This window comes from Nothobranchius furzeri, chromosome 2, assembly GCF_043380555.1.
Source record: "Nothobranchius furzeri strain GRZ-AD chromosome 2, NfurGRZ-RIMD1, whole genome shotgun sequence".
In the NCBI taxonomy this organism is placed as follows: domain Eukaryota; kingdom Metazoa; phylum Chordata; class Actinopteri; order Cyprinodontiformes; family Nothobranchiidae; genus Nothobranchius; species Nothobranchius furzeri.
In genome coordinates, this window is record NC_091742.1 from 41,922,744 (window position 1) to 41,947,162 (window position 24,419).

General features: G+C 42.0%; 1 protein-coding gene across 9 annotated transcripts in view; it reads right to left on the bottom strand.

Moving 5' to 3' along the window:
- Window positions 1–24,419, bottom strand: part of tnip1 (TNFAIP3 interacting protein 1) — a 194,867-nt gene that overhangs the window by 21,951 nt on the left and 148,497 nt on the right. For 3 of the 9 annotated variants that reach the window (XM_070545725.1, XM_054734561.2, XM_070545742.1), the window contains one exon: window positions 22,156–23,605. The exons of the other annotated variants lie outside the window; for them this stretch is intronic. In XM_070545725.1, the coding sequence (XP_070401826.1) occupies window positions 23,544–23,605 (62 nt within the window). In that variant the 3' untranslated portion in view covers window positions 22,156–23,543. Of the gene's footprint in view, window positions 1–22,155; window positions 23,606–24,419 lie in introns of those variants that run through there. 9 annotated transcript variants of the gene reach the window in all.

The window sequence follows — 24,419 nt, forward strand, 5'->3', positions numbered from 1 at the left end:
TTGTCCAACTGTGGCGCGCTAGCTTAGCTCTCCGGCTAGGTCTAGCGTCCTTTGTCTGTAGCGACCAGACTTAAACTTTCCCGATTAACAAGCAGGCATCTCGCTCCGCTTGTAAAAACGGACTTTTAAAGCGTACGCAATCTGGATGCAGTAACGCGTGACGGTCATAACCCGGCTTACGACGTTTACCGTGCAAGTTAAGCTACGGTAGGTGCCTACGAGCATTCCGTTTAGATTCGGCTTTGATCAGTCGCCTATGAAATGGAAATATTTTCCACAATAGCTCGCCCACAGTGTCAACACACTGAGACGAAGGGTGTCCGAGAATTTAGTTTCTGTACGGAGGTTCGGAGAATTGTTTTAATTTTAGGAACTGAGGATAAGCTGCTCACGGTAGCTCACCCAGCAAGGTTCAGAGCGGAAATGTGGCTTTCCGACCTGAAGAGATTAGAGACGAGGTGGCGCGTCAAAATGGACAGAATTTAGTCAAAAGCACAACTCACACGTTCGCTCCGAAGGCGAAGATGGGATAAATCAAAGTATTGTCTGTAATTTGCGGTCAATTTGAGATCGGAGATCTTCACCGTCAAGTTTCCACCAGGACGTCTCCCGGAAGAGTGACTTCAGCGGAACAATTTCCGGTTTTTTCAAAATAAGACATCAAAGTGAAACACAGAGAAAAGCGTTGTTTGTAGCTTTTAGATGTTCGGAATCAGATAAATCGCAGATATAGAAGTCTGGATACGCTCGCCATTAATGTAGCGTTGTGGTTTTATGCTCTTTTATGAAAGAGGAACCATGCTACGTATTAATTCGGAATATTAATTTTTAATATTCAATAACCAAGTTTTATATTGTTCAGAAGACTCAAAGGTTGTTTTCATCGATAAACTGCCGATAATATCTGAGTGTCTGTGTTTCAGTTCAATGAGGAAACCAGTTTGACGATTAAAAGTTTTAATTCTTCAAATTAAACTAATGATTTTGAAAATTGACAAACAGGAAATAACAATCACATTGGCAACTTTGTGGGACAATCTTTAACAGTTGATATGCTGTTCTTGCTCAAATAGACCTTCTGGTGAATTTATGAAGATTGAGAATGTTGTGAGTTGTGAGAGTGATATGATGTGATTATGGATGCGTGTGGGTGCAAAGTGTGGTGAGATGAGGTGAGATGGATGCGTGTGTGCATCTGATTTTGCTTCAGGAAGAAACAGGTGTCTGAGTGAAAAGTGATGGTTTGAATAAACTTAGGTTTAGTTGGAAAAGATGCATCCAAACGCTAAACACCGTGTGCTGTCTCACCGAACTCTTGTGGACCCTCTTTCAGATCCGGGCCGTGGAGGATGTTGTGGTTCATCCAGATGACACTCAACGGCTGACAGGGAAGACGTAGGTGTCGAACGGAACCGGTCCAGAGTTGTCCTCGGTACACGTTGATGGTAAAGCGTTTTGTCGACGCGCTTTCTTAAGTTAATTCACTCAGAAATCAAAAGACTCGGTAATGAGTCTGCGTTAGAAGTTGCGATTCAGCTATTCTGTCTGGCTGACAGAAACAGTGTGAAAAGGGGGGGGGGGGGGGGGAAAGAAACGAGCCAACAGGCTCTGTCCCCCCTTCAGGTCCTCTCTCTTTCGTTGTCAAGCACGAACTGGAATCATAAGACTGAAACTTACCAAAAACCTTTCTCTTCTCAAAGCAAACGTGTGCGTCATCAAATGTGTCTGGAGTTTACTGTGGGAAGATGTGTGTGGGTGTGTGTGAATGTTTGTGTGCTTGAGTGTGTGTGAAGCTCAGTACCAAACATTCAACATTATTTAAGAATGGATTCATTCAGCCATTATAATTACCCCAAAGCATAAGAACCATTCATTTGATTAAACACATTTATAATGAGCAAAATGATAATGGTTACTTTAACATTAAAATCAAGAAAAAGAAGTTTAAACTTTATGTTTTGACTTGGTCTGGGTACAACTCATGGAAACACATCTTCTGGTAGACTGCAGGTGGCTGATGTTATGGTTTCCTCCCAGACTCGCTGGCGTTCAGGTCTTAATCTGTGGGTGAAAGTTCTCAATGACCCAGCTTTGACCCAGCTGCGTCCAACACCACCATTGTGACAGAAAACCCATATTTCCTCACGTTACATGCGTAGTGAAGGATTCCACTTCTTGTGTTTTGATTTTGACCCAGGTGTTATCCACATATCTGTACCAGTGACTGGGTGCTCTCCCTTTAAAAGAGCCAAGAGCCTTTCTTTCCACTTCCTCCATGTAAAGGTTGGCTACAATAGGTGACACTGGGGAGCCCATGGCACAGCCATGTTTTTTCTGTAGAAACCTTCGTTGTCTTTGAAATATGTAGTGGTGAGGCAGAGGTCTAACAGTGTGCAAATGTGATCGGGTGTGAAGTTGGTCCTGTCCTCCAAGGTGCTGTCTTCTTGTAGTCGTTTTCTGACAGTCTCCACTGCCTCCGTAGTGGGTATGCAAGTGAAGAGGGAGACTACGTCAAAGGACACCATGGTCTCATCTGGATCCAGGGTAAGTTTCTGGAGCTTGTCAGTGAAGTCGGTGGAGTTCTTGATGTGGTGTGGGGTGTTCCCCACCAGAGGTGCAAGGATAGTAGCAAGGTGTTTCGCGATGTTGTAGGTGACTGAATTCAGCTTCTAAGTGAAAGGATAAGACAGGTCCATTTCACTATAGATGCCCTCCAAAGCAAGATTAGCCAGGCTCTGCAGGAACTGGAAACCCTTCTACCCTCTCCAATCTTAGAAGAGGTTTACAAGTTTGTGGAGAAGGCTCAGCGGGCCCAACACTCCAAAGGAAAAGAAAGACAACACAGGAAATTCCACACCCTGCTTTCAAAAACACTCACTCCTCAGTCTGAATCTACACAACGCAGAGAAGAACTTACACCGGAGGACAGTCGAAGAAAATGGGTGAAGAACTTTTTAGACCGGAACCTCACTGAACCTGAAATGAATGTATTAGCCAAAGGACTCAATTTTGCCATTGCTCCGCAACAGTTGCCCATAGTGGACCTCATCACAGCCACTGAAACTGCCATACGGATCAACAAATTATTTCATTGTTCTTATTAAAAACACTTTTCTTTTATTGGTTGGATGAAATATGCTAATTTTTTGAGATAGGAATTTTGGGTTTTCATGAGCTGTATGCCAAAATCATCAATATTAGAAACAATAAAAGGCTTGAACTACTTCAGTTGTGTGTAATCAATCTAATATATATGAAAATCTAATGTTTATCAGTACATTACAGAAAATAATGAACTTTATCACAATATGCAAATTTTTTTAGAAGGACCTGTAGTAATAATCCATAGCAGTGGTTCCCAAACTTATTTAGCCACGTACCCCCTTCTATGTCCCGACCATGTTGACGCACCCCCAGCCCCACATCAGGGCATGGCTGTGTGTGTATATATATATATATATATATATATATGTATATATATATATATATATATATATATATATATATATATATATATATATATATATATATATATATATTAGGGCTGGGACTTGATTAAAAAAATTAATCTAATTAATTACAGGCTTTGTAATTAATTAATCTCGATTAATCACATTTTAATCGTTCAGGAAAATGTGCTCTCAAAGTAAAACTTTTAATTAAAATTATGAGCCAGAGAATCAAACATTAGACATGGTTATTACTGTAAACTAAAGCTTTTAATAAAAAAATGCATTTTAGTTATTCACATGTCACTGTGTGATATGAAACAAAACCCAAATCAACTAAAAATTATAATTACAAATAGAAAACACCTGCAAATGGTTCCTGAGCCTTTAAATAGTCTCTCTGTCTAGTTGAATGACTGAAATAAATTTGACTTTGCACCAGATTCTAATTTTTCCAGTTTCACTTGTTTGTATAATTGGGAGATTTTATTAGCATTTCTGCTCATAATGTAGTAAAAATACATAAATAATAATCCTTCAAAATGACAGTAGAACAGGCACAGATATGATCTAGTACTTAAATGTACTAACTTTTAACACCAGAGCAGGCATGGCATATTCTGAGAATGATCAGGAACACTAACTGGTTCCAGTTGGATGACTGGAGGTTGATGGGATGATAAAAGATCATGGCGAGGAAATAATGATCTGACGAACAGGTGAGCGGACCTTCCTTACATGGGAAGTTCTGCTGTCACGTTAATAAGGGGATGCTGCTGACCCGCAGATTCACGCCTGCAGCAGCGAATCTGGTGTGATCTCCAGCCTGAACACAACTTCCTCGTTCCTCGCTGCCCCTGATAGTAATGCATGTGATGTTTAGACAGCGACTCGTCTCAGAAACATAGAATTCCCCGACAGAATTGTTTAGAAAATCATCAGAAAAGTTTCAGAGTATTTCTGTTTTAACTTAAACTTCTGTTTTCAACTTTAAGACACATTGTTTGTGATTGTTTAGAGTAGTGAGAACACGGAGCGTTCTCCCAGCGGCAGCCAGGTGCCTCTCGTTTATCTGCCTACTTTCATAAACTACTGTTAGGGCACAGAATTATTGTCTGGTGCTTTCAGCGCTGCACAGATGTTACGTAAATGTTAAAAATATAGCTTACCGCAACTTTTGTAAAGTTTCCGGTGCTACCGGGCGGGCAGCTGCAGCAGAGATGATCTCTGAAAAATGTCCGCGACACGGACTCCGTTGTTGTCTGGAAGTTTTTATTTTCCAAGTTAAGAAAAGAGGCGGTTGTGTTTCCTAAATCCTGCATCATTCCAAGCAAGGCAACTTCTTTCTGTTTTTATTTCGTTTTAGTAGCCATTAGCCACTGTGGATTGTTGTGTGCGTCAGTGATATTCGGTCTACGAGGAAAACATGCAATGACAAAGGTTCCGCCGTGCTTGAAATGCAAGCTGCGATCAAATGCTTTAATTTTTTTTAACGCGTTATTTTTTTCTAATTAATTAATCGTAATTAACGCGTTAAAGTCCCGGCCCTAATATGTATGTATATATATATATATATATATATATATATATATATATATATATATATATATTATATATATATATATATATATATATATATATATATATATATATATATATGTAGCCCTTCTTGTCTCAGGAATTACTTGAGTGGGCTCTGGGTTCTAACAACTTGTTCTATATCCTTTAATTACCTCTCAGGTAATATACTTTTGGACCTACACACTCTTACTGAGACACAAACTCAATTATTATTTAACACCAGGTAGAATGTGAACACAATAAACCCCCTTTATTAAATGAAATTATAAGTAGAATAAATATCAGGCTCTTAATGTCCAAACCACAAAATTACACACACAGGATATGCACCAACCGTAATAGTCCAACAGTACTTAGCATTCATTAACTGAACCTAAAGCCGGCAAACCCCAAACTGATGCTACGTTGCAGGCCTGTTTTAATCCTTGTGTTTGTAGAAAACTCGTTCTTCGCTACTGTGAGCAAAATAAAATAAAAGCAGGGTACCTTCTGCCAGATGAGTACTAGTCCAAACCGATTGTCTGTCAAGTCCTCGCCTCCGGTAGAGCCGTTAGATCTTCACAGTCACGTCCCCTCTGCCATTAGTCCAAGTGTGTGGCCCACACTCAGTCACTGGTTCTTGGTTCCCACGGTGCCAGAGGTCCTCTGAGCGCTTCCGGGTGGCTCAGAGTGCTATCTGGGTCTGATCCGTCATTTTCCTCTTCGGTAACGATACTCTACAAGCTGCTATGCCCAGCTGGGTTAGCGAACAGCAGCATATAGTCCTTATATCAGCTGGTTCTCCTTGGCTTCTCGCAATGCTAAACAAACGGTAACAGTCCAAAAGCTTCGGGTGGAAACTTAAATATGTTTTACCTGTTGCTTAGCACTTAAACTCTTAAGCCGATTCCCTCACCGACAACCCACATCACAAATTACTTCTTTTCTTTTTTAATCCAAAAACCAGCGCACTCCCTCTTTCCCGTTCACTCTCTCTCTGTCCTTCTACCGGCCTCCTTACAGTTTTTTTTTCTGTTTTTTCTTTTCACCGTTGCGTTCTCTTCAAAGACTCTCTCACTGCATAGGAAATTACACTTCTCACATGTACCTCTAACAAACAAAATAAAACACATACATGCACTTATATCTTGAACATACTTTTCTAAGATTAACATTTTTAATAACACAACAATTATTTGTGAACTTTAATTTATCAAAATATTAATAAACTTTTACTTTCTAAACCTTTGTAATGCCTCTCATTTATCCGGGCTACATCCTCCTCCCTCTTAATGTCTGGTGTCCTCAAAAGACTACCCAGAGTCTACACCAGGAAAACTAATTTTGTCCACTAGTAATCACCACCCCCCTATGAATGATAGTGATTGGCTGATCTTTAGCCTTTCCTGGCTCATCGTAAGTTAAGCGTACAACGGGTTTAATTGTTCTCTTAGACTTGTAGTCCGGAGTAGTACCTAATGGACTATGTGGTGCATTTACTTGTGGAACTTGTTTGACAGACCGTGGCGCTCTGGCATCCATCTCTGGCTCTGGGATAGGCTCTTGGGCTCCCTCCACATCTTGGTCTGATTCCTCTTGAATCATCTCTCCTGGAGTCGACACTTTCGTCGTCAGGTTCAGTAGCATATTCCAGATGACATTCTTCATGAACACTCTCCTCATCTGAGGAGTTGTCCTTATGGTTAAGATTTTGATCCTTAATAAACATCTCTTGTGATAGCTCTGGTGATCTGAGAACTGGCCTCAGTTTTTCCCGTACTCTTTCTCTGGAGTAACACGGCCTTTGAGGTTCATAGTACTCATACTCTGAAGACGAGTCTGTGTCTTGAGACAATTGAGGCTCGTGCACCACCGTCGTCTGTGAGACCTCAGGTTTTGCCTTTGACCGAGTCGTGTTTTTGTCAAAGAGTGGCAACCTCACATTCTGTCCAATGGGTAAAATGTGATCTCTGTGGACCGTCTTAACCTTTCCTCTTCCCATTTCGTTTTTCAGTTGGTAAACAGGGAGATTTGGCATTGTCCCCACAACTTGGTAGGGTACTGGATCCCATTTGGTTTGTAACTTGTGCTTCCCTCGCAAGCCCCAGTTCCTAAGTAAAACTCTGTCTCCAACTTCTAAAGACTGAAAACCAACTCTTTTGTTATAATTGGTCTTGTTCTTGAGGTGCAACTTGTTTGCCGTCTCAGAAGCTAACTGGTATGCTTGATGCAGATCTTCCGTTAGCTTTGACACATAGCGGGAATGATTTTCTGCAGTTTTATCGAGAGAGGTCCCAAAACACAGATCCACTGGTAGTCTTGCTTCTCGTCCAAACATGAGAAAATTAGGTGAAAAGCCTGTAGCATCACACTTAGTACTGTTATAGGCGTGGACCAGGTAAGGGACATGTTGACTCCACTGCTCTTCTTCTCAGCACTCAGAGTTCCCAGCATAGAGAGCAATGTGCGGTTGAACCTCTCAGGCTGCGGGTCTCCTTGTGGGTGATAAGGAGTTGTTCGCGACTTTCTTATTCCCATGTTCTTCAGCAGGTCTTTTATCAAGAGACTCTCGAAGTCGCGACCCTGATCGGAATGAATGCAGGCTGGTAGACCATAGTGTACAAAATATTTGTTAACTAGTGTCTTAGCCACTGTCTGAGCTGTTTGATTCTTGGTTGGGAACGCTTGAGCATAGCGCGTAAAATGATCAGTGACTATTAATACATTCTCCATGCCTTGGGAATCTGTCTCCATAGAGAGGAAGTCGATGCACACCAAATCCATTGGGCCACTGCTAGACATCTGATGAAGTGGGGCAATTCTCTGGGTAGGAGACTTTCGTGTGACACATTCACCACAGGTTTTGATGTGCTGCTCAACATCCTGCAACATTTTTGGCCAGAAGAACCTTTTACGAAGTAGGTCAACAGTTCTTTCTATGCCCAAGTGTCCAGAATCATCGTGAACAGACTGAAGTACCATGCCATGATATTTTTTAGGCAGGGCAAGTTGAACTACCTCTTCACCACTAGGCATCTTGTTGGTGCAATAGAGCAACCCATTTTGTATGACCAGCTTGTCTTTCTCCCGCTTCATTTGTGACATCTCTGAGCTTGTGTTCACCCATTGATTTCGTAGGAGTGCTTGAATGGTCAGTCCAATTACTGGATATTCTTTCTGGGCATGCTCAAGATCAGTTTTTGGGATATCTTCCAACAAGTGAGACTCCATCTTTAGTGGGAAGGCATAGATATCCGGAACACAGCTTGAAGAAGCTCCAATGTGGTCTACACACCGTGTAAAGCTGTCGGGTGTTTCAAAAAGTTGGACTCTTCTACAGATTGACTTAACCGCTGATTGAGGTATAGTCTCCCACTCAGTGCCCGAGTCCAAATCAGGGAAGTTTCGAGAGAGAATGTCTGCGTCTATGTTGTGTTTTCCTGGTCTGTATTGGACTTCAAAGTCATATGTGGACAGGGCGGCAAGCCACCGGTGTCCCACTGCACTGAGCTTGGCTGTGGACAGTACATTCAATTCAATTCAAGTTTATTTATATAGCGCCAAATCACGACAAGAGTCGTCTCAAGGCACTTCACATAATAAAAATTCCAATTCTGGTTAGTTCATTAAGCCTCAGAAATAATGTTTCCTATATAAGGAACCCAGCAAATTGCATCAAGTCACTGACTAGTGTCAGTGACTATGCAGCAATCCTCATACTAAGCAAGCATACAGCGACAGTGGAGAGGAAAACTCCCTTTTAACAGGAAGAAACCTCCAGAGAATCCTGGCTCAGTATAAGCAGCCATCCTCCATACGTCAATGGGTTATTATCAGTGCTTACCGTGAAATGAGCTCCATACAGATAATCGTGAAAACGGTCTAACACCACCCATTTTAGGGCGAGAAATTCCAGCTGATGTATGGGGTATCGCTTTTCGGACTGGCTCAGCTTCCTGCTAGCAAATGCAACGGGTTTTAGACCATCCTCCTGCTGTTGATTGAGGGCAGCTCCGAGTCCTTTGAAGCTAGCATCCACATGAAGCACATAGGGCTTGGTCGGATCGGCAAAAGCTAGCACTGGTGCATGGGTCAAGCATAGAATTATTTGATGGAAGGCTTGAGTACAGGACTCATCCCATCGCTCACCAAAGGGTTCTGATTCTTTCAGGTAAATCTTGGAGGAATCCGGGAATTTTTTCCTGTTCTTCAGAGTTGGGGCATAGCCTTTAGTCAGCTCAGTGAGTGGTCTCACAATAGCAGCATAGTTGGCTATAAACCATCTATAGTACCCACAAAAACCCAAAAACGATCTCAGTGACTTAAGTTCTTGAGGCTGTGGCCAATTGGTAATTGCCTCAATCTTTTCTGGATCGGGAGAAACACCTTGAGCTGACACATTATGCCCAAGGTATTTTACTTGTGGCTGACAAAACTGGCATTTGTCTAAAGAGATTTTCAGCCCGGCTTCTCCGAGACGATCCAGGGCTTTGAGGAGCCTCTCCTCATGTTCCTCTAATGACTTTCCAAAGACAATTAAATCATCTAGATAAACAAGTACCTGGAGAAGGTTCATATCCCCGACTGTCTTTTCCATCAATCGTTGAAATGATGCAGGTGCTCCGCTGATTCCTTGAGGCATCCTCTCAAATGGGAAGAAACCCAGCGGGCATATGAAGGCTGTCTTTTCCTTGTCTTCCTCCGCCATTGCTATTTGGTAATAGCCGCTACGCAAGTCCAGCACAGAGAACCATTTTTCTCCCTGACAAGCAGTCAAGCGCTTCGTCTATACATGGGGTTGTGTACTGGTCAGGCACTGTCCGGCTGTTCAGTAGCCTGTAGTCTATGCACATCCTTAGTTTTCCGTTTTTCTTGCGCAAGATGACTATTGGGGAAGCATAAGGACTACGGGATTCCTTAATAATGCCTGCACACAACAACTCTTGGAGATGTTGTCTGACATCTATGTCTGCAGGAGCCAGCCGTCGTGATCTCTGACGGAAGGGACTCGAGTCAGACAGCCTGATAGTGTGTTCCACCTCCTTGGCCAGGCCAACATCCCACTCGCTGACTGAAAAGACTTTAGAGCGTTCTGCTAGCTTGAGTCGAAGTCGAGCTCTCCACTCCTCCGGCACAGGGGAGTCTCCAAACTCAATCTGACTGCCATCAAACTGGGTATCCCCTGACTTTTGGAGTGGCGTTGAAATAACACTTGTAGTATGATACATATGACCCATGACTGTTCCCACAGGAATGATGGTTTCTTTGGCTGATTGATTTTGGACTAGGATTTTAAAGTTGTTAACTTGTACAGCATTGGCAGCAACCACCATAGGCTGTAAAAGCACACCACCCGGAAGTGGAGCCAGTGGAGAAGCGTCCACCATTAGGATTTCCTTGTCGACTGTTTCCTTAAAATCAACTTTACAGGAAACTCGCAGGTCTTTTCCAGGAGGCAGGATTAAAGGGCTCAGACCCCTCCACACCACACTGCCAACCTCATCGTCCCTTGGGGTTAAGGAAACAGTATCCGCTACAGCCAGATTTGGACTATTGTCAGCTTGAATTCCAAGGACTTTGGTGATGTCCAGACCCTTTTGTCTGCACTGTTTTACCAGGTTGCGGACATGACTGGTGTTTGTGCCCACAATCACAGGAATCTGCTCTTCTTTAGCACTTGGGCAAATCAGAGCTAGTACCGACACTGTGTGACTGTTTCCAGTAAGTTCAGCAGGGTACTCAACATCAACTACCACATAGCCACGATAGGGGTAGCTAACATTCGACTCACTCAAACCCCAGAGATCAAGTCCAGTGACTGTCTGCACAGGGACAGAAGATAGGTGGGTTTTGTACCACGCCTCAAAGATGATAGTGACTTGAGATCCGCTGTCAAATAGGGCATCACAAGGCTGTCCATTAATCTTTACAGGCACAAGACTGGGTGGTCCAATTAGACCTTCAGGGATTCTAGCTGGAGAGGGAGGACTCAGCAGAGTTTGCTTGACTTGGCAGTTAGTATTTTGAGTAGAACTTGTGTCAGTATTTGGACCAACTTTCATTGTCTTTACTGTTTGGATGAGCTTCCTGATGACTTTGGCCTGATTCTCAGGATTGTGACACTTCGCCATGTAATGACCCTTTTCGCCACATCGATAGCAGAACTGCTCATCTGGTGGTGTTCTGTCACGGTTAGGAGGATGTGTTGATTGCTTTGCCTCCACCGCCGCAACAGTAGTCTGTGTCCCTGTGCTGTCTGGTTCATTATCTCTTTGTGCCACCTTCTGCTGTAATATTTTAACTTGTTTCTTTAATGCAGCAAACTCAGGGTCGCTATGCTGCTCATTTGGATGTATTGTGGACACAGGTGGAACACTGCAACTTCTCTCTTTAATGTCTAAAGAACTTGTCATACAAGAAGCTATCTTGGCCTTAAGTTCTTTGACTTCAGCTTTAAGGCTTTGTAGTTCTGCATGACTGGTATCAGCTAATTTCTTTGTTTGTATTGGATGGACTGATGTGTTGAGCTTTCTCCTTGAAGCTTCATACTCCTCTTCAGTACGAATTTCACTTAAGAGCTATAGGAATGTTGGGGGAGATTCTTTTCTTTCATGTAAGCGTAGTTGGATTAGCATGAGATCTGAGGCGACAGCCCCTCTCAGAAGCTGTTCCACACGACCTCTGTCTTTGCAATCAGCCGGAAATCCACCTCTTTGTATAATTTTAGAGAGAGCTCTTTCTAGCCTCCTTAGGAAATCCGACAGTTTTTCTGTTGGCTCTTGCTGCATTAGCCGAAAGGCAAAATAGAGGTCATCTCCCGATTCAACTGTACCAAACGCACTTTCTAAAGCCTTCAGGTAGTCTGAGGGGTCTGCAGCTGAGTTTACCTCTCTGACTGACTTTGCAATTTCCAGTGCAGGTCCCTTTAAGCTTTCCATTATCCTACGCTTTTTCTCTTTATCCGAACATTCACTCTCTTCCACCATGAGCCATGCCTGTTCAAGCCAGTGGTCAAATGGCTCCTCATTAGCTGGAACTGGGAGATTCCCAGAGAATAGGCGCAAACGCCGGTAACCCCCTTCGGCCTGTGGCTTATGAGACTTTTCCAAAATGTCCCCAACAGCTAGCAAAATAGATTCAGTGGTATTGGCCCCAGGAGTGAAATCTGGCAATAGACCTTTAATATCCTCCATAGTCTTGCCCTCAACCTCTAAGAGAGTTTTCAACTTGACATTAAAATCACTTGGGGCTACGGCGTCCACTAAAGTGATTACTGGCCAGCTTGTCCCACTCTCCAGATGAAACACTTCTGGTGGTACATTGTCGGTGCACTTCTCTTTGCACTCACACAAAGCCATTATGCGGTTTTGGGTTTGATGGAACATTCGGCCTCGCACACGGACTTGTCCCAAACATTTAACAGTTCCTAGGGTCTCTTCTATTTGGGCTATTTCCATGTCTTCTGGAACCGTAACCATGAGAGCTTTCATTTAATCCAAACCTTCTCCTCGACACCACCTTTTCAGTTCTGACACGAGCTCGCGGCTGTCTGTCATGTTTTTATAGCTAACTGAGCAGGAAAACGTAAAAAAATTATCACTTTAGTGTGACTTTAAAATTGTGTAGTGCCCCTTTAAGGTGCCTAGAAAGATCCAAAAGATCCCAGCGGTGCCTCCATTTTATGTAGTCCTTCTTATCTCAGGAATTACTTGAGTGGGCTCTGGGTTCTAACAACTTGTTCTATATCCTTTTATTACCTCTCAGGTAATATACTTTTGGACCTACACACTCTTACTGAGACACAAACTCAATCATTATTTAACACCAGGTAGAATGTGAACACAATAAACCCCCTTTATTAAATGAAATTATAAGTAGAATAAATATCAGGCTCTTAATGTCCAAACCACAAAGGTACACACACAGGATATGCACCAACCGTAATAGTCCAACAGTACTTAGCATTCATTAACTGAACCTAAAGCCGGCAAACCCCAAACTGATGCTACGTTGCAGGCCTGTTTTAATCCTTGTGTTTGTAGAAAACTCGTTCTTCGCTACTGTGAGCAAAATAAAATAAAAGCAGGGTACCTTCTGCCAGATGAGTACTAGTCCAAACCGATTGTCTGTCAAGTCCTCGCCTCCGGTAGAGCCGTTAGATCTTCACAGTCACGTCCCCTCTGCCATTAGTCCAAGTGTGTGGCCCACACTCAGTCACTGGTTCTTGGTTTCCACGGTGCCAGAGGTCCTCTGAGCGCTTCCGGGTGGCTCAGAGTGCTATCTGGGTCCGATCCGTCGTTTTTCTCTTCGGTAACGATATTCTACAAGCTGCTATGCCCAGCTGGGTTAGCGAACAGCAGCATATAGCCCTTATATCAGCTGGTTCTCCTTGGCTTCTCGCAATGCTAAACAAACGGTAACAGTCCAAAAGCTTCGGGTGGAAACTTAAATATGTTTTACCTGTTGCTTAGCACTTAAACTCTTGAGCGGATTCCCTCACTGACAACCCACATCAAAAATTACTTTTTCTTTTTTAATCCAAAAACCAGCGCACTCCCTCTTTCCCGTTCACTCTCTCTCTGTCCTTCTACCGGCCTCCTTACAGTTTTTTTTTTCCGTTTTTTCTTTTCACCGTTGTGTTCCCTTCAAAGACTCTCTCACTGCATAGGAAATTACACTTCTCACATGTACCTCTAACAAACAAAATAAAACACATACATGCACTTATATCTTGAACATACATTTCTAAGATTAACATTTTTAATAACACAACAATTATTTGTGAACTTTAATTTATCAAAATATTAATAAACTTTTACTTTCTAAACCTTTGTAATGCCTCTCATTTATCCGGGTTACATATATATATATCTATATCTATCTATATATATATATATATATATATATATATATATATATATATATATATATATATATATATATATCAGACGTCACGCTAAACAAGTCACTCGACAGACAGGATTAAAAAAATATGATCGACCTTTTTCCCCATCACTTTCATTTTATGTTTATGTATTATGTATTTTTGAAATAGTCATTAAACATTCAATGCCATTACAATTCCCTTTGATTTAATTTTAAATCAATATTTAGAGTGCCCAGGTAGCACATAAACAATGCAATTTAACGGTTTTCTTAAAGCAGGAACGTTTAACCAGAGCTCTCTCCTTCCTTCTGCTCTGCGTAAACCTGAACTGATCACCTACTTTTGCGTAATCAAATGTCTATAGGGGAAAAGATGGAAAAGCTATAGCCATGAGGTTCAGTTTTGCCTCAGACCGACTTTTTGCTGTTTTATGGTGTGGCTGAATCTGGAATCCGCTGCCACGTGGACTGGAATAACAAATGCTGCAGTAACTGGAGTTGTGGTCAGGTTCATGAGGAGTCACTGGCTGGAGCGGACCCGACTTTAATACGTCATCCCAAAATAGAAGCTAATATCTTAATTTGACATGGAATGAAAGATGTTGTTATTAAACCTCAAAAGTTTTTATCACGGAGGCGGCAGCGCTCATTTCTGTCTTCAGTCTGACGGCACAGCGCAGCGTGCGCACTTATTGAATCAGTATGTGTGTGTATGTGTGTGTGTGTGCGGCACAGCTCCATGAGCCGCTCCAGTCACTGCGTCTCGTTATTGGCGCTATTTAAACCAATGTTGTAAAATTACTTCTGCCCAGCAAAGATGTGCTCACATGTGCACCCGTGAGCCGTGGTTCCGCTGGAACGCTTCTGACCTCTGACAGACGCACTCTGAACTTCAGATCTTCAGCGCGCTGTTAATAGCCTGACACATTTAGAATGCTGCCCCACAGTCAGCGTGCTAATATAATAATATAATAATGCTAAAACGCTCAGATGGGAATCATTTCTTGATTTATTTAGTTACATCCACAATGTTCTGTGTGTGAGGTTTACAATGTTAGAACACCTGCATGAGACAGGGTTATTTATGTTTATGTTTATTTATTTAGCAGACGCTTTTATCCAAAGTGACTTACAATTTATAACCTATATATATAGGGTGTTAATTACAATCTGCCAGAATGACTCACCAACTTCAGGTTTCTCCAACTCCGATAAAAATGATCAAATACGGAACATATCTTGCTATTAATAGCGTGCGCAGGTCAGAGTGCTGAAGCTTGGAGCGCATCATAATTATGAAGCTAGGGCACATGCGGAGGACACACACACACACACACACACACACACACACACACACACACACACAAGCAAAATATACATGTTTTCAATTACATTTATTGGGCCCACTTACTTTTTCTTTGGCCCACCCACAAATGAGTTTCTGGCTATGCTAATGGTGACATGTGACAGACTTCTCTCAGCTCCGCAGCCATTACACTTTTCACCTCGCGCACCCCCTAGCAGCAGCTCGCGCACCACACAGGGAATCCCTGATCCATAGGATTGGTTTTTTTTTATTTAACTGCCTCACTTTTGCCTCAGACAGACTTATTGCTTTAAATGACGGATTTTTGATTGTGAAAGCAAAACTAGAGCCGTGAAATGTGGGTACCGTAAATCCTCTAATACAGGCCCGGGCCTGTTATTTGACTCAAGCTCATCAAGCTCCAGGCCTTTATTGGAAGGAGGACCAGAATTAGAGGCAGGCCTCAATTTCTATTTGAGCAAAATGAACTAATGGTTCGCTGGAGTTTTTGACTTTTAAAATTGCACCCACATTTTCAAAGTTAAACACATTTCTTTTAACAACGGTAGTTTCTGCTTCAGCCCTCTCCCCCCTCCCCCCTCCCCCTGCGCAGCGGCCGCAAACTCACTGATGCGCCTGCAGCCTCTCGGAGTTCCTGCTGCTCTAAACATTAAAAATAATTATTTCATTTTCTGTTCCTCACTTCTGATTACCTTCAATGGTGTCTGTTGCAACCACCAGGTACAAAAACTAACTTGTTTTTATTTGACTATTTTTCTGTCCTGTCTGTTTATTATCTTCCTGCATCTCCTCTCAATCCTAAAGAGAAACTGCTACCTGGGTTCATATATATTCACCTCATGAGTTACCCTCGCGGTCTATTACTGGCAAATCAAAAGTGAGACGATGACACAACCGCCCCCGTACTTGCTTGTTACCACATTCCACCCGGCCACAATAAGAGACCGACCATCAAGGGCGTCAGTTTGTTTTCAGAATTGCTGGGGACAATAACCATACACTTGAGTGGGGTTTAAAAATAGCTGGGGACAATAAAGTAGGCTAGCTCAGGGGTCGGCAACCCGCGGCTCTTCCATCCATCTGATGCGGCTCTCTGTGCTTGTAAAATAATGAATGGATATTTAAATAAAATGCTTTATATTTTACTGCATTAATTTTACATCTGTATGCCAATTCTAAATGTAAAGATTGTCTGCGTAAACCTGAACGGTTCCAACCCAGTCTTACTGTGAGACCGGGTTGACGCGTCACGCTTGTGCTTCCAGCGTTTTAAAAAGAAACGTATATGACAAAAGGGGCACCTGCTCTGTAAACCCATCAACAGGGTGAAAAATACCAAAAATTGAAGGCAGAGACGGGCTACAACTTCTGGATCCATTTTATATAAATCGTTTCATTGATTATCGTCTTATGAAAGATAGCTTTGACGTACACGAGCGACCAGGCGCGTTGCAAGATTTTCACAAGTGTGGGGGATGCTGTCTGTGCCTAAAATAAGTTCATGTTATTCATCTTGTTAGTTTAATTTCCGTAATAGCGGAACAGGTGCGAATTTTAGACGCGTCACACATGTCAACATTTTAAACATGTTTAAACTGTTCAGAATACAAATCCAGGCTCTGTCTCGTTAGATTGGTGTAACTAAAGTTTGTACTGAATGAAACTTTACATTAAACCATGTTGAAGAGAAAAGGATCCGATTAAATCGTTCCCCCTCATTTACAGTCAGTACAGCGCAGTGCGCATGGCTCTGGGGTTAATCAAGTTTAGTTGTTTCTCTTTGCAACAATCTTCACAAGAATGCAAATACTGGACACTGTGCTCAGCGTGGCTCGGAGCGCCCACTGTGGACAGTGGGCTGAAGATCTGCAGAGGGGTTCGCAGTGCAGAACCACGGTGCATGCGGTAAGATTTCCTCCCACTGAAGCGGTCTGGAAACCCAGTCTCTCTGAGGGATGTGTCACCTGGAAAAATGTTCGCTGATTATGAAACTTTGGCTGAATAGCGCTTGTTCCCGTCTCTAATATGGAGACGCATGACACATCCAGTCTGAGGCAGAATAGCCTCTTCAGCTCAGAAAGCACCTGTAGAGACATTTGATCACGCACAAAGTTTATGTGGAGCAGAAGCGGCCGGGCCACGGCAGGTGAAACGTTCCTAGCCTACATGAAGTGAAACTGTTTAATTGTAACATTAATATGTTACTGGACACGCTGGTCTGGTTGGTTAGACCAGTGTTTGAAGTGGAAAACACACACACACACACACGCAAACACAAACGCTCACACACCAATTAAAACAATGCTGATAGCGTGGACTCGAAGCCAGGTGATGGTTTACGTATTTAAATGATGATCAGGCTGCTGTAAAATGTAATCTCCATCCACATCCAGACAGAATTATCCTCTACTCTTTCTCTATTTGCTCTGCTCTTGTCTGGGCTGACGGCGCACGCGGCGCGCCTAACTAGCGGCTGATGCACATTTTACGCATTTGGAGAGGTTGGCTGGATGCTTTGCTTTTACTGGACGATGGTCCACTTAACGTACGGGTGTAGACTACATATTAATGACAAATGAATGAAAATTAAATTGTGAGTTTTTACTTCATATTTTAGAAATTAAAATGACGGGGAACACATTTATGATGTCTTTTTAAACGAAATTTTCTAGCGCGACCTGCCTGCTTCACTTAAGTCACTTATTAAGGTCTGACCAAAATTACCGTGGCCCACCCAAAAATGAAAACCTGGCGCCGCGCCTGTTATAAACCTCTGCAAATTGTTGTTCTTCACTTTATCAAACTCAGACTTTGTACAGCTAATGTCAAGATGTAAAATTATGAATTCAGTCGAGCTCTTCCGTCCCTTCCTCTCCTGCTCTCCTGGAAACCCGACATCGGCTGTCAGAAGCGGGAGGTGAAGAAGGAGATGAGGCAAACAGAGTGAGTGCGACGTAAAGAAACCAGACTGGTGTGGAGGTGAGCAAAACAGCTGGAAAAGTGTGGGTGTTGAATCCCCCACGGGTGCAACGCCCATGCGAGCGACCGGTACCGGCTGCTGTCACCTGTTGTGAGCAGCTCTCTGCTGTCTGAGGGTAGGCCCCGCCCACAACGCTGCAACTGCTGCGGTGTTTTCTTTACTGTGGGAAATGGGTAATAATGGCTCTTTGATGGGAACAGGTTGCCGACCCCTGGTATAAGATCTGAGCTGGTAAAACAAAAATCCTCATCAGCAGGCATTTTGAAAGTGGGGGGGACACAGCTGCCAATCACAAATTTTGTGCCCGTCCCCGGTTAAAATGACGCCTATGCCGGCCATTATTCACCTCCAACGACTCCAACACCGGCCAAAATTGGAGACCCGGCCTTTAATTGAATACCGGCCTGTATTAGAGGATCTACGGTATATTTAGCTGTTTGCAGGTCTCATAAACCACTGTTAAGGGTAAAATGGCATGTCTGATGTTTAAGTTAAGGTTTACCAACAACAATAAGAAATTATCTTAGGTTATCTCTCATTTAGAATGTAGCTGCTGAGAGCTCCTGGTGTGAAAATCAAGTAAATGATCAGAAGGGCTCCTGCAGGCTGCCGCAGATAAGAGACTCTGTCATGGACTCATGCAAACTTTCAGTCTGCACTTTGTGGTATTCAGGAAGTTTAATTTTCTTTGGCAACTGAAGACAGGAAGCAGGTCGATCAATATGTTCAATGATTTTGTTTTTTGTTGGATAATATTAAAACACATTGGTAATGTCCCACTGACAAGTGTTTGAAAACAGTGGTTTTTAAAAGAAGAGAAGTTGAACTTTCAAGTCTGCTTAGTGTTATTACGGTAAATTCCACTCCACTACTGGACAATCAGCACAGTGCTGAGAGACAAACAGAACATGAGAGGCAGAGACAAATGCTCACATTTAATGTCAGCTGTAGAAACAGATCTGTTAAAGGGAAAAAAAGGACAAATAACCAAAATGTGCAGCACTGTCAGCTGGGCTCAACTCCAGTACCAACCCCCCCTCCCTCTCTCTTGCACTTTCTGCTGTCACTGCAACACCCAGAAAAACCCAGGATGTCTAAGGCCCTGTCCACACGTAGCCGGGGATCTGCCAAAACGTAGATATTTTCCTACGTTTTGGCCTGTCATCCACACGAAAACGGAGTTTTTTCACACGAAAACGGATCTTTTTAAAAACTTCGGCCAAAGTGAAGATCTGCGTTTTCTCTGTTTTGGGTGTCTGCGTGTGGACAGACAAAACCGGAGTTTTAAGGTCCGCAATGTCACTTTCCGCGACAAAAAAATGCTGACATCACGTGTGCGACCTGTGTTTACACTAGCTGACAGCTTGGATGCCCTCAGAGCTGCGCTCGCTTTATCAATTGTCCAAGCACTTTCTGCTTGTTTGTTTTTGCAAGCTGAATTACTGCTCCTTGCGGAAGACCACAGACGAAGGACGAGGTTAAGAACGGGGGAAGTACTGCCGCCAACAGGTCTGGCATGTCCTTAACAACGTATTTATCCGGGTACGTGTGGACAGAGTTTTTTTTAAACGAGGTGGTGTGGATGCAAGTTTTTGGAGGGGTGGATATTCGTTTTTAAAAAAACCCGGCTACGTGTGGACTAGGCCTGAAATAGTTGACTACAGATCCTGGGTCAGTCAGGAACACTACAAAAAACCGCAGCTTTGACGATCACATAATGGCATTGTTTGAAATCGCAACTTCAGTCTAAAAAGGGTAGATCATTCAGCCCTAGTCTACTGTTTTCTCAATACCCAGTGAGTTGTGATAGATGGCTACTCATTCTGAGCCAGGACCTTCTGGATGTTTCTTCCTGTTAACAGGGAGTTTTCCTCTCTACTGTAGCTACATTCTAGCAAAATGGTCTGTGACTAGCAGCAATCTGCTGGATTCCTTGCATAGGAAACTTTTTACTGATTGGTATAACACAGGGATTCGCTAAGCGTGGTGCGCGCAAGCTGCCGCTAGGGGGTGCGTGAGGTGAAAAGTGTAATGGCTGCAGCTCAGAGAAGTCTGTCATATGTCACCATTAGCGTAGCCAGAAACTCATTTGTGGGTGGGCCTAAGAAAAAGTAAGTGGGCCCAATAAATGCAATTGAAAACAAGTATATTTTGCTTGTGTGTGTGTGTGTGTGTGTCCTCCGCATGTGCCCTAGCTTCATAATAATAATGCCCTCCGAGCTTCAAGCACTCTGGCTTGCGCACGCTGTCAATAGCAAGATATGTTCCGTATTTGATCATTTTTAACGGTGTTGGAGAAATCTGAAGGTGGTGAGTCATTCTGGCAGATTGTAATTAACACCTGTCTCATGCAGGTGTTCTGACATTGTAAACCTCACACACAGAACATTGTGGATGTAACTAAATAAATCAAGAAATGATTCCCATCTGAGCGTTTTAGCATTATTATATTAGCACGCTGACTGTGGGGCAGCATTCTAAACGCGTCAGGCTATTAACAGTGCGCTGAAGATCGTAAGTTCAGAGTGCGTCTGTCAAGAGGTCAGACGCGTTCCAGCGGAACCACGGCTCACGGGTGCACAAGTGAGCACATCTGGGCTGGGCAGAAGTAATTTTACAACATTAGTTTAAATAGCGCCAATAACGAGACGCAGTGACTGGAGCGGCTCGTGGAGCTGTGCCGCACACACACACACACACATATTGATTCAACAAGCGCACGCTGCGCAAACTCTGGCGCACCATCAGACTGAAGACAGAAATGAACGCTGCCTCCTCTGTGATAAAAACTTTTAAGAGGTTTAATAACATTTTTCATTCAAGGTCAAATTAAGATATTAGCTTCTATTTTGGGATGACGTATTAAAGTCGAGTCCGCTCCAGCCAGTGACTCCTCATGAACCTGACTATTCAATTCAAGTTTATTTATATAGCGCCAAATCACGACAAGAGTCATCTCAAGGCACTTCACATAATAAACATTCCAATTCAGGTCAGTTCATTAAGCCAATCAGAAATAATTTGTGACTACACTCCTGTTACTGCAGCATTTGTTATTCCAGTCCGCGTGGCAGCGGATCGCAGATTCAGCCACACCATAAAACAGCAATAAGTCGGTCTGAGGCTAAAGTGAACCTCATGGCTATATCTTTTCCATCTTTTTTTCCCTATAGACATTTGATTACGCACTAGTAGGTGATCAGTTCGGGTTTACGCAGAGCAGGAGAGCTCTTGTTGAACGTTCCTGCTTTAAGAAAACCATTAAATTGCATTGTTGATGTGCTACCTGGGCACTCTAAATATTGATTTAAAATTAAATCAAAGGAAATTGTAGTGGTATTGAATGTTTATTAATTACTATTTAAAAAATACATAATACATAAACATAAAAGTGATGGGGAAAAAGGTCGATCATATTTTTTTAACCCCGTCTGTCGAGTGACTGTTTAGCGTGACGTCTGATATATATAAATTATATATATATATATATATATATATATATATATATATATATATATATATATATATATATATTATAGCCATGCCCTGATGTGGGGCTGGGGGGTGCGTCGACAAGGTCGGGACAGAAGGGGGTGCACGGCTAAATAAGTTCGGGAACCACTGGTATAACAAACTGAAATGTTTACTTTAAGTGCCTTTAGATGACACTTGTCATAATTTGGTGCTATATAAATAAACTGAATTGAATCCACGATGAAAGCATTAAGTCTGTGGAGCCTCCTTGGAGTCTGGGGCAGGTCTTTCAGTGCATTCAGACTGCTCTGCAATTCCACAGCACCATGTAATCTTTACATCACAGAAATACAATAGATGTTCTTTTTAATGTCATAAATCATGGTGCAAGAAACTTGTTGAAGCTTTTCTCTGAGATAAAACAACATGTAACTTTTAGTTTTGCATGAAAGACTTGATCTTGAATAAGAGTGGCGCAAGACATTTAGAATAAATTTATTAGGCCCGTCAATTACAAAAAGTTTTACATGTGCTTTTTGCTAACAGCAAAAACAAAAAGGCTATAAACCAGGAAATTACAACTGTCAGAAATTACAGCATACCTTTCAAAGTGCAACTCAGCTTACGTCTCACCTCAGCCCTCAATCAGGTTTTTCTTCCCTAACAGTTTTCTAAAAATCAAGCATTTTCCCAATAAAATTCTATCCACACATTTTGAAGCCCTTCATTTGACAAAATTAAAATACAGGAAATTTAAAAAAAAAGAGCAAGTCTGGAGTTCTAAAATCTGATTGACCCTTTTCAAAAACAAACAAATCATTACAAGATGTTATATTGTGTTATAGTATTTGGCATGTTAACCTCCTCCCACGACATGAATTGCTGGTTGTTGATGGAGGCAGAAAGCAAAGCCAAACATCAGAGAGGTTTTTCTCTTCAGGAATTTTACCACAGATCTTCTGACTGCTTCCTCCTGATTGGTGCTGGAACCTCTTCATGTTGTACAGGATGCAGAAAGATGACTAAAAATATTAGAATGCATTTTCAAACCGAGTAGAGGTGTTGATTAATGAGTATAGGTCCATCATCATGGGGAAAAGGAAAATGTGCCTCGTTTTGTGTCTAATACAAACATACCATGTCAATAGCTACAATATATTGGGATTACAACAACAAAGAAAGAACACCATTACTAAAGACAATGATTAACACATACTGAATGCAACTATCAAAAACAGCAGGTTATAAATAAATTATTAGTAATCACAATCAAGTTTTTGGTATGATACCATCAAGATAAATTTCTCCAAATTTTTGTTTTTCAACAACCACTTTTGAACAGTTACACCTATTTAGACAGCTCTAGAACATTGATGGCACTGCAGAAATCCTCAGAAATTAATTGACATTCACATTGTTAAGTTCTATGATCAGTGTACCTATATAATCATTCACTGCTGGAATGCGCACATTGTCTTAGATGCATCGGGGGATGGCTTTCTGTAACCCTACAAGGAACAAAGGTAAGGATTAAGTTGTTATGGACTCACAGAAACAATTACATTAGTATAATTTGTGGAAGTAAAAACAAAAAAATAAGTAATGGCAATTATTAATCCAACCCACCTAAAAATGACTGAAGTTTCTGATTTAAAAAAATTTACATATCTATATGTATATTCAGAATAGCCAAGTGTTTCACAAATAGCCTTATAAAACGCAAGTATAAACAACAATAGTATATTTACAGTTCAGTAGGAAAATTATATATTAATCACGCCTTGTCAACTCAAAAAAAAAAAAAAAAAACAATTTCATGCTACTACCCAGACCCAGACATTGGGATGGTGGGGTGTACAGTGATGCTTTAGTGCTTTCCAGGGTCTACGTTCTGTCTCTCCCTTTTTCCAAACCCTGTTGCTGCTGAATCTAAGAAAACACACACAAAAAAAATTGTTTTATCTTCAGTTACAACCATCATGATCACAGTTAAACAGAAATTTGGACCAAACATACTAAATGTTTCAGGATAAATGATATGATCAACAAGAGCTTGTAGTAGAGGTGGTGGGTGACATTTCAAATTGGCATGATTGACTAATCCGAAGGATTCAAATTGAAAGCAACTGGACTTCTTTGGTTTCTTGAAGATGTTTCACTTCTCATCCGAGGAGCTTTGTCAATTCTAACTGGAATATGGGAGAGTCAAGCTTATAAGCTGTAGCCGTCTGTTGTTATTTAACGAGCCAAAACTATTGTGGGTACCCATGATGAGTTATTAGCCTCTAATATGAGGGAGTCAAACACATTTGAACAATTTGGAAACAGTGCATTCATCATTTATACAAGGAGTGCAGAATTATTAGGCAAATGAGTATTTTGTCCACATCATCCTCTTCATGCATGTTGTCTTACTCCAAGCTGTATAGGCTCGAAAGCCTACTACCAATTAAGCATATTAGGTGATGTGCATCTCTGTAATGAGAAGGGGTGTGGTCTAATGACATCAACACCCTATATCAGGTGTGCATAATTATTAGGCAGCTTCCTTTCTTTTGGCAAAATGGGTCAAAAGAAGGACTTGACAGGCTCAGAAAAGTCAAAAATAGTGAGATATCTTGCAGAGGGATACAGCAGTCTTAAAATTGCAAAGCTTCTGAAGTGTGATCATCGAACAATCAAGCGTTTCATTCAAAATAGTCAACTGGGTTGCAAGAAGCGTGTGGACAAACCAAGGTGCAAA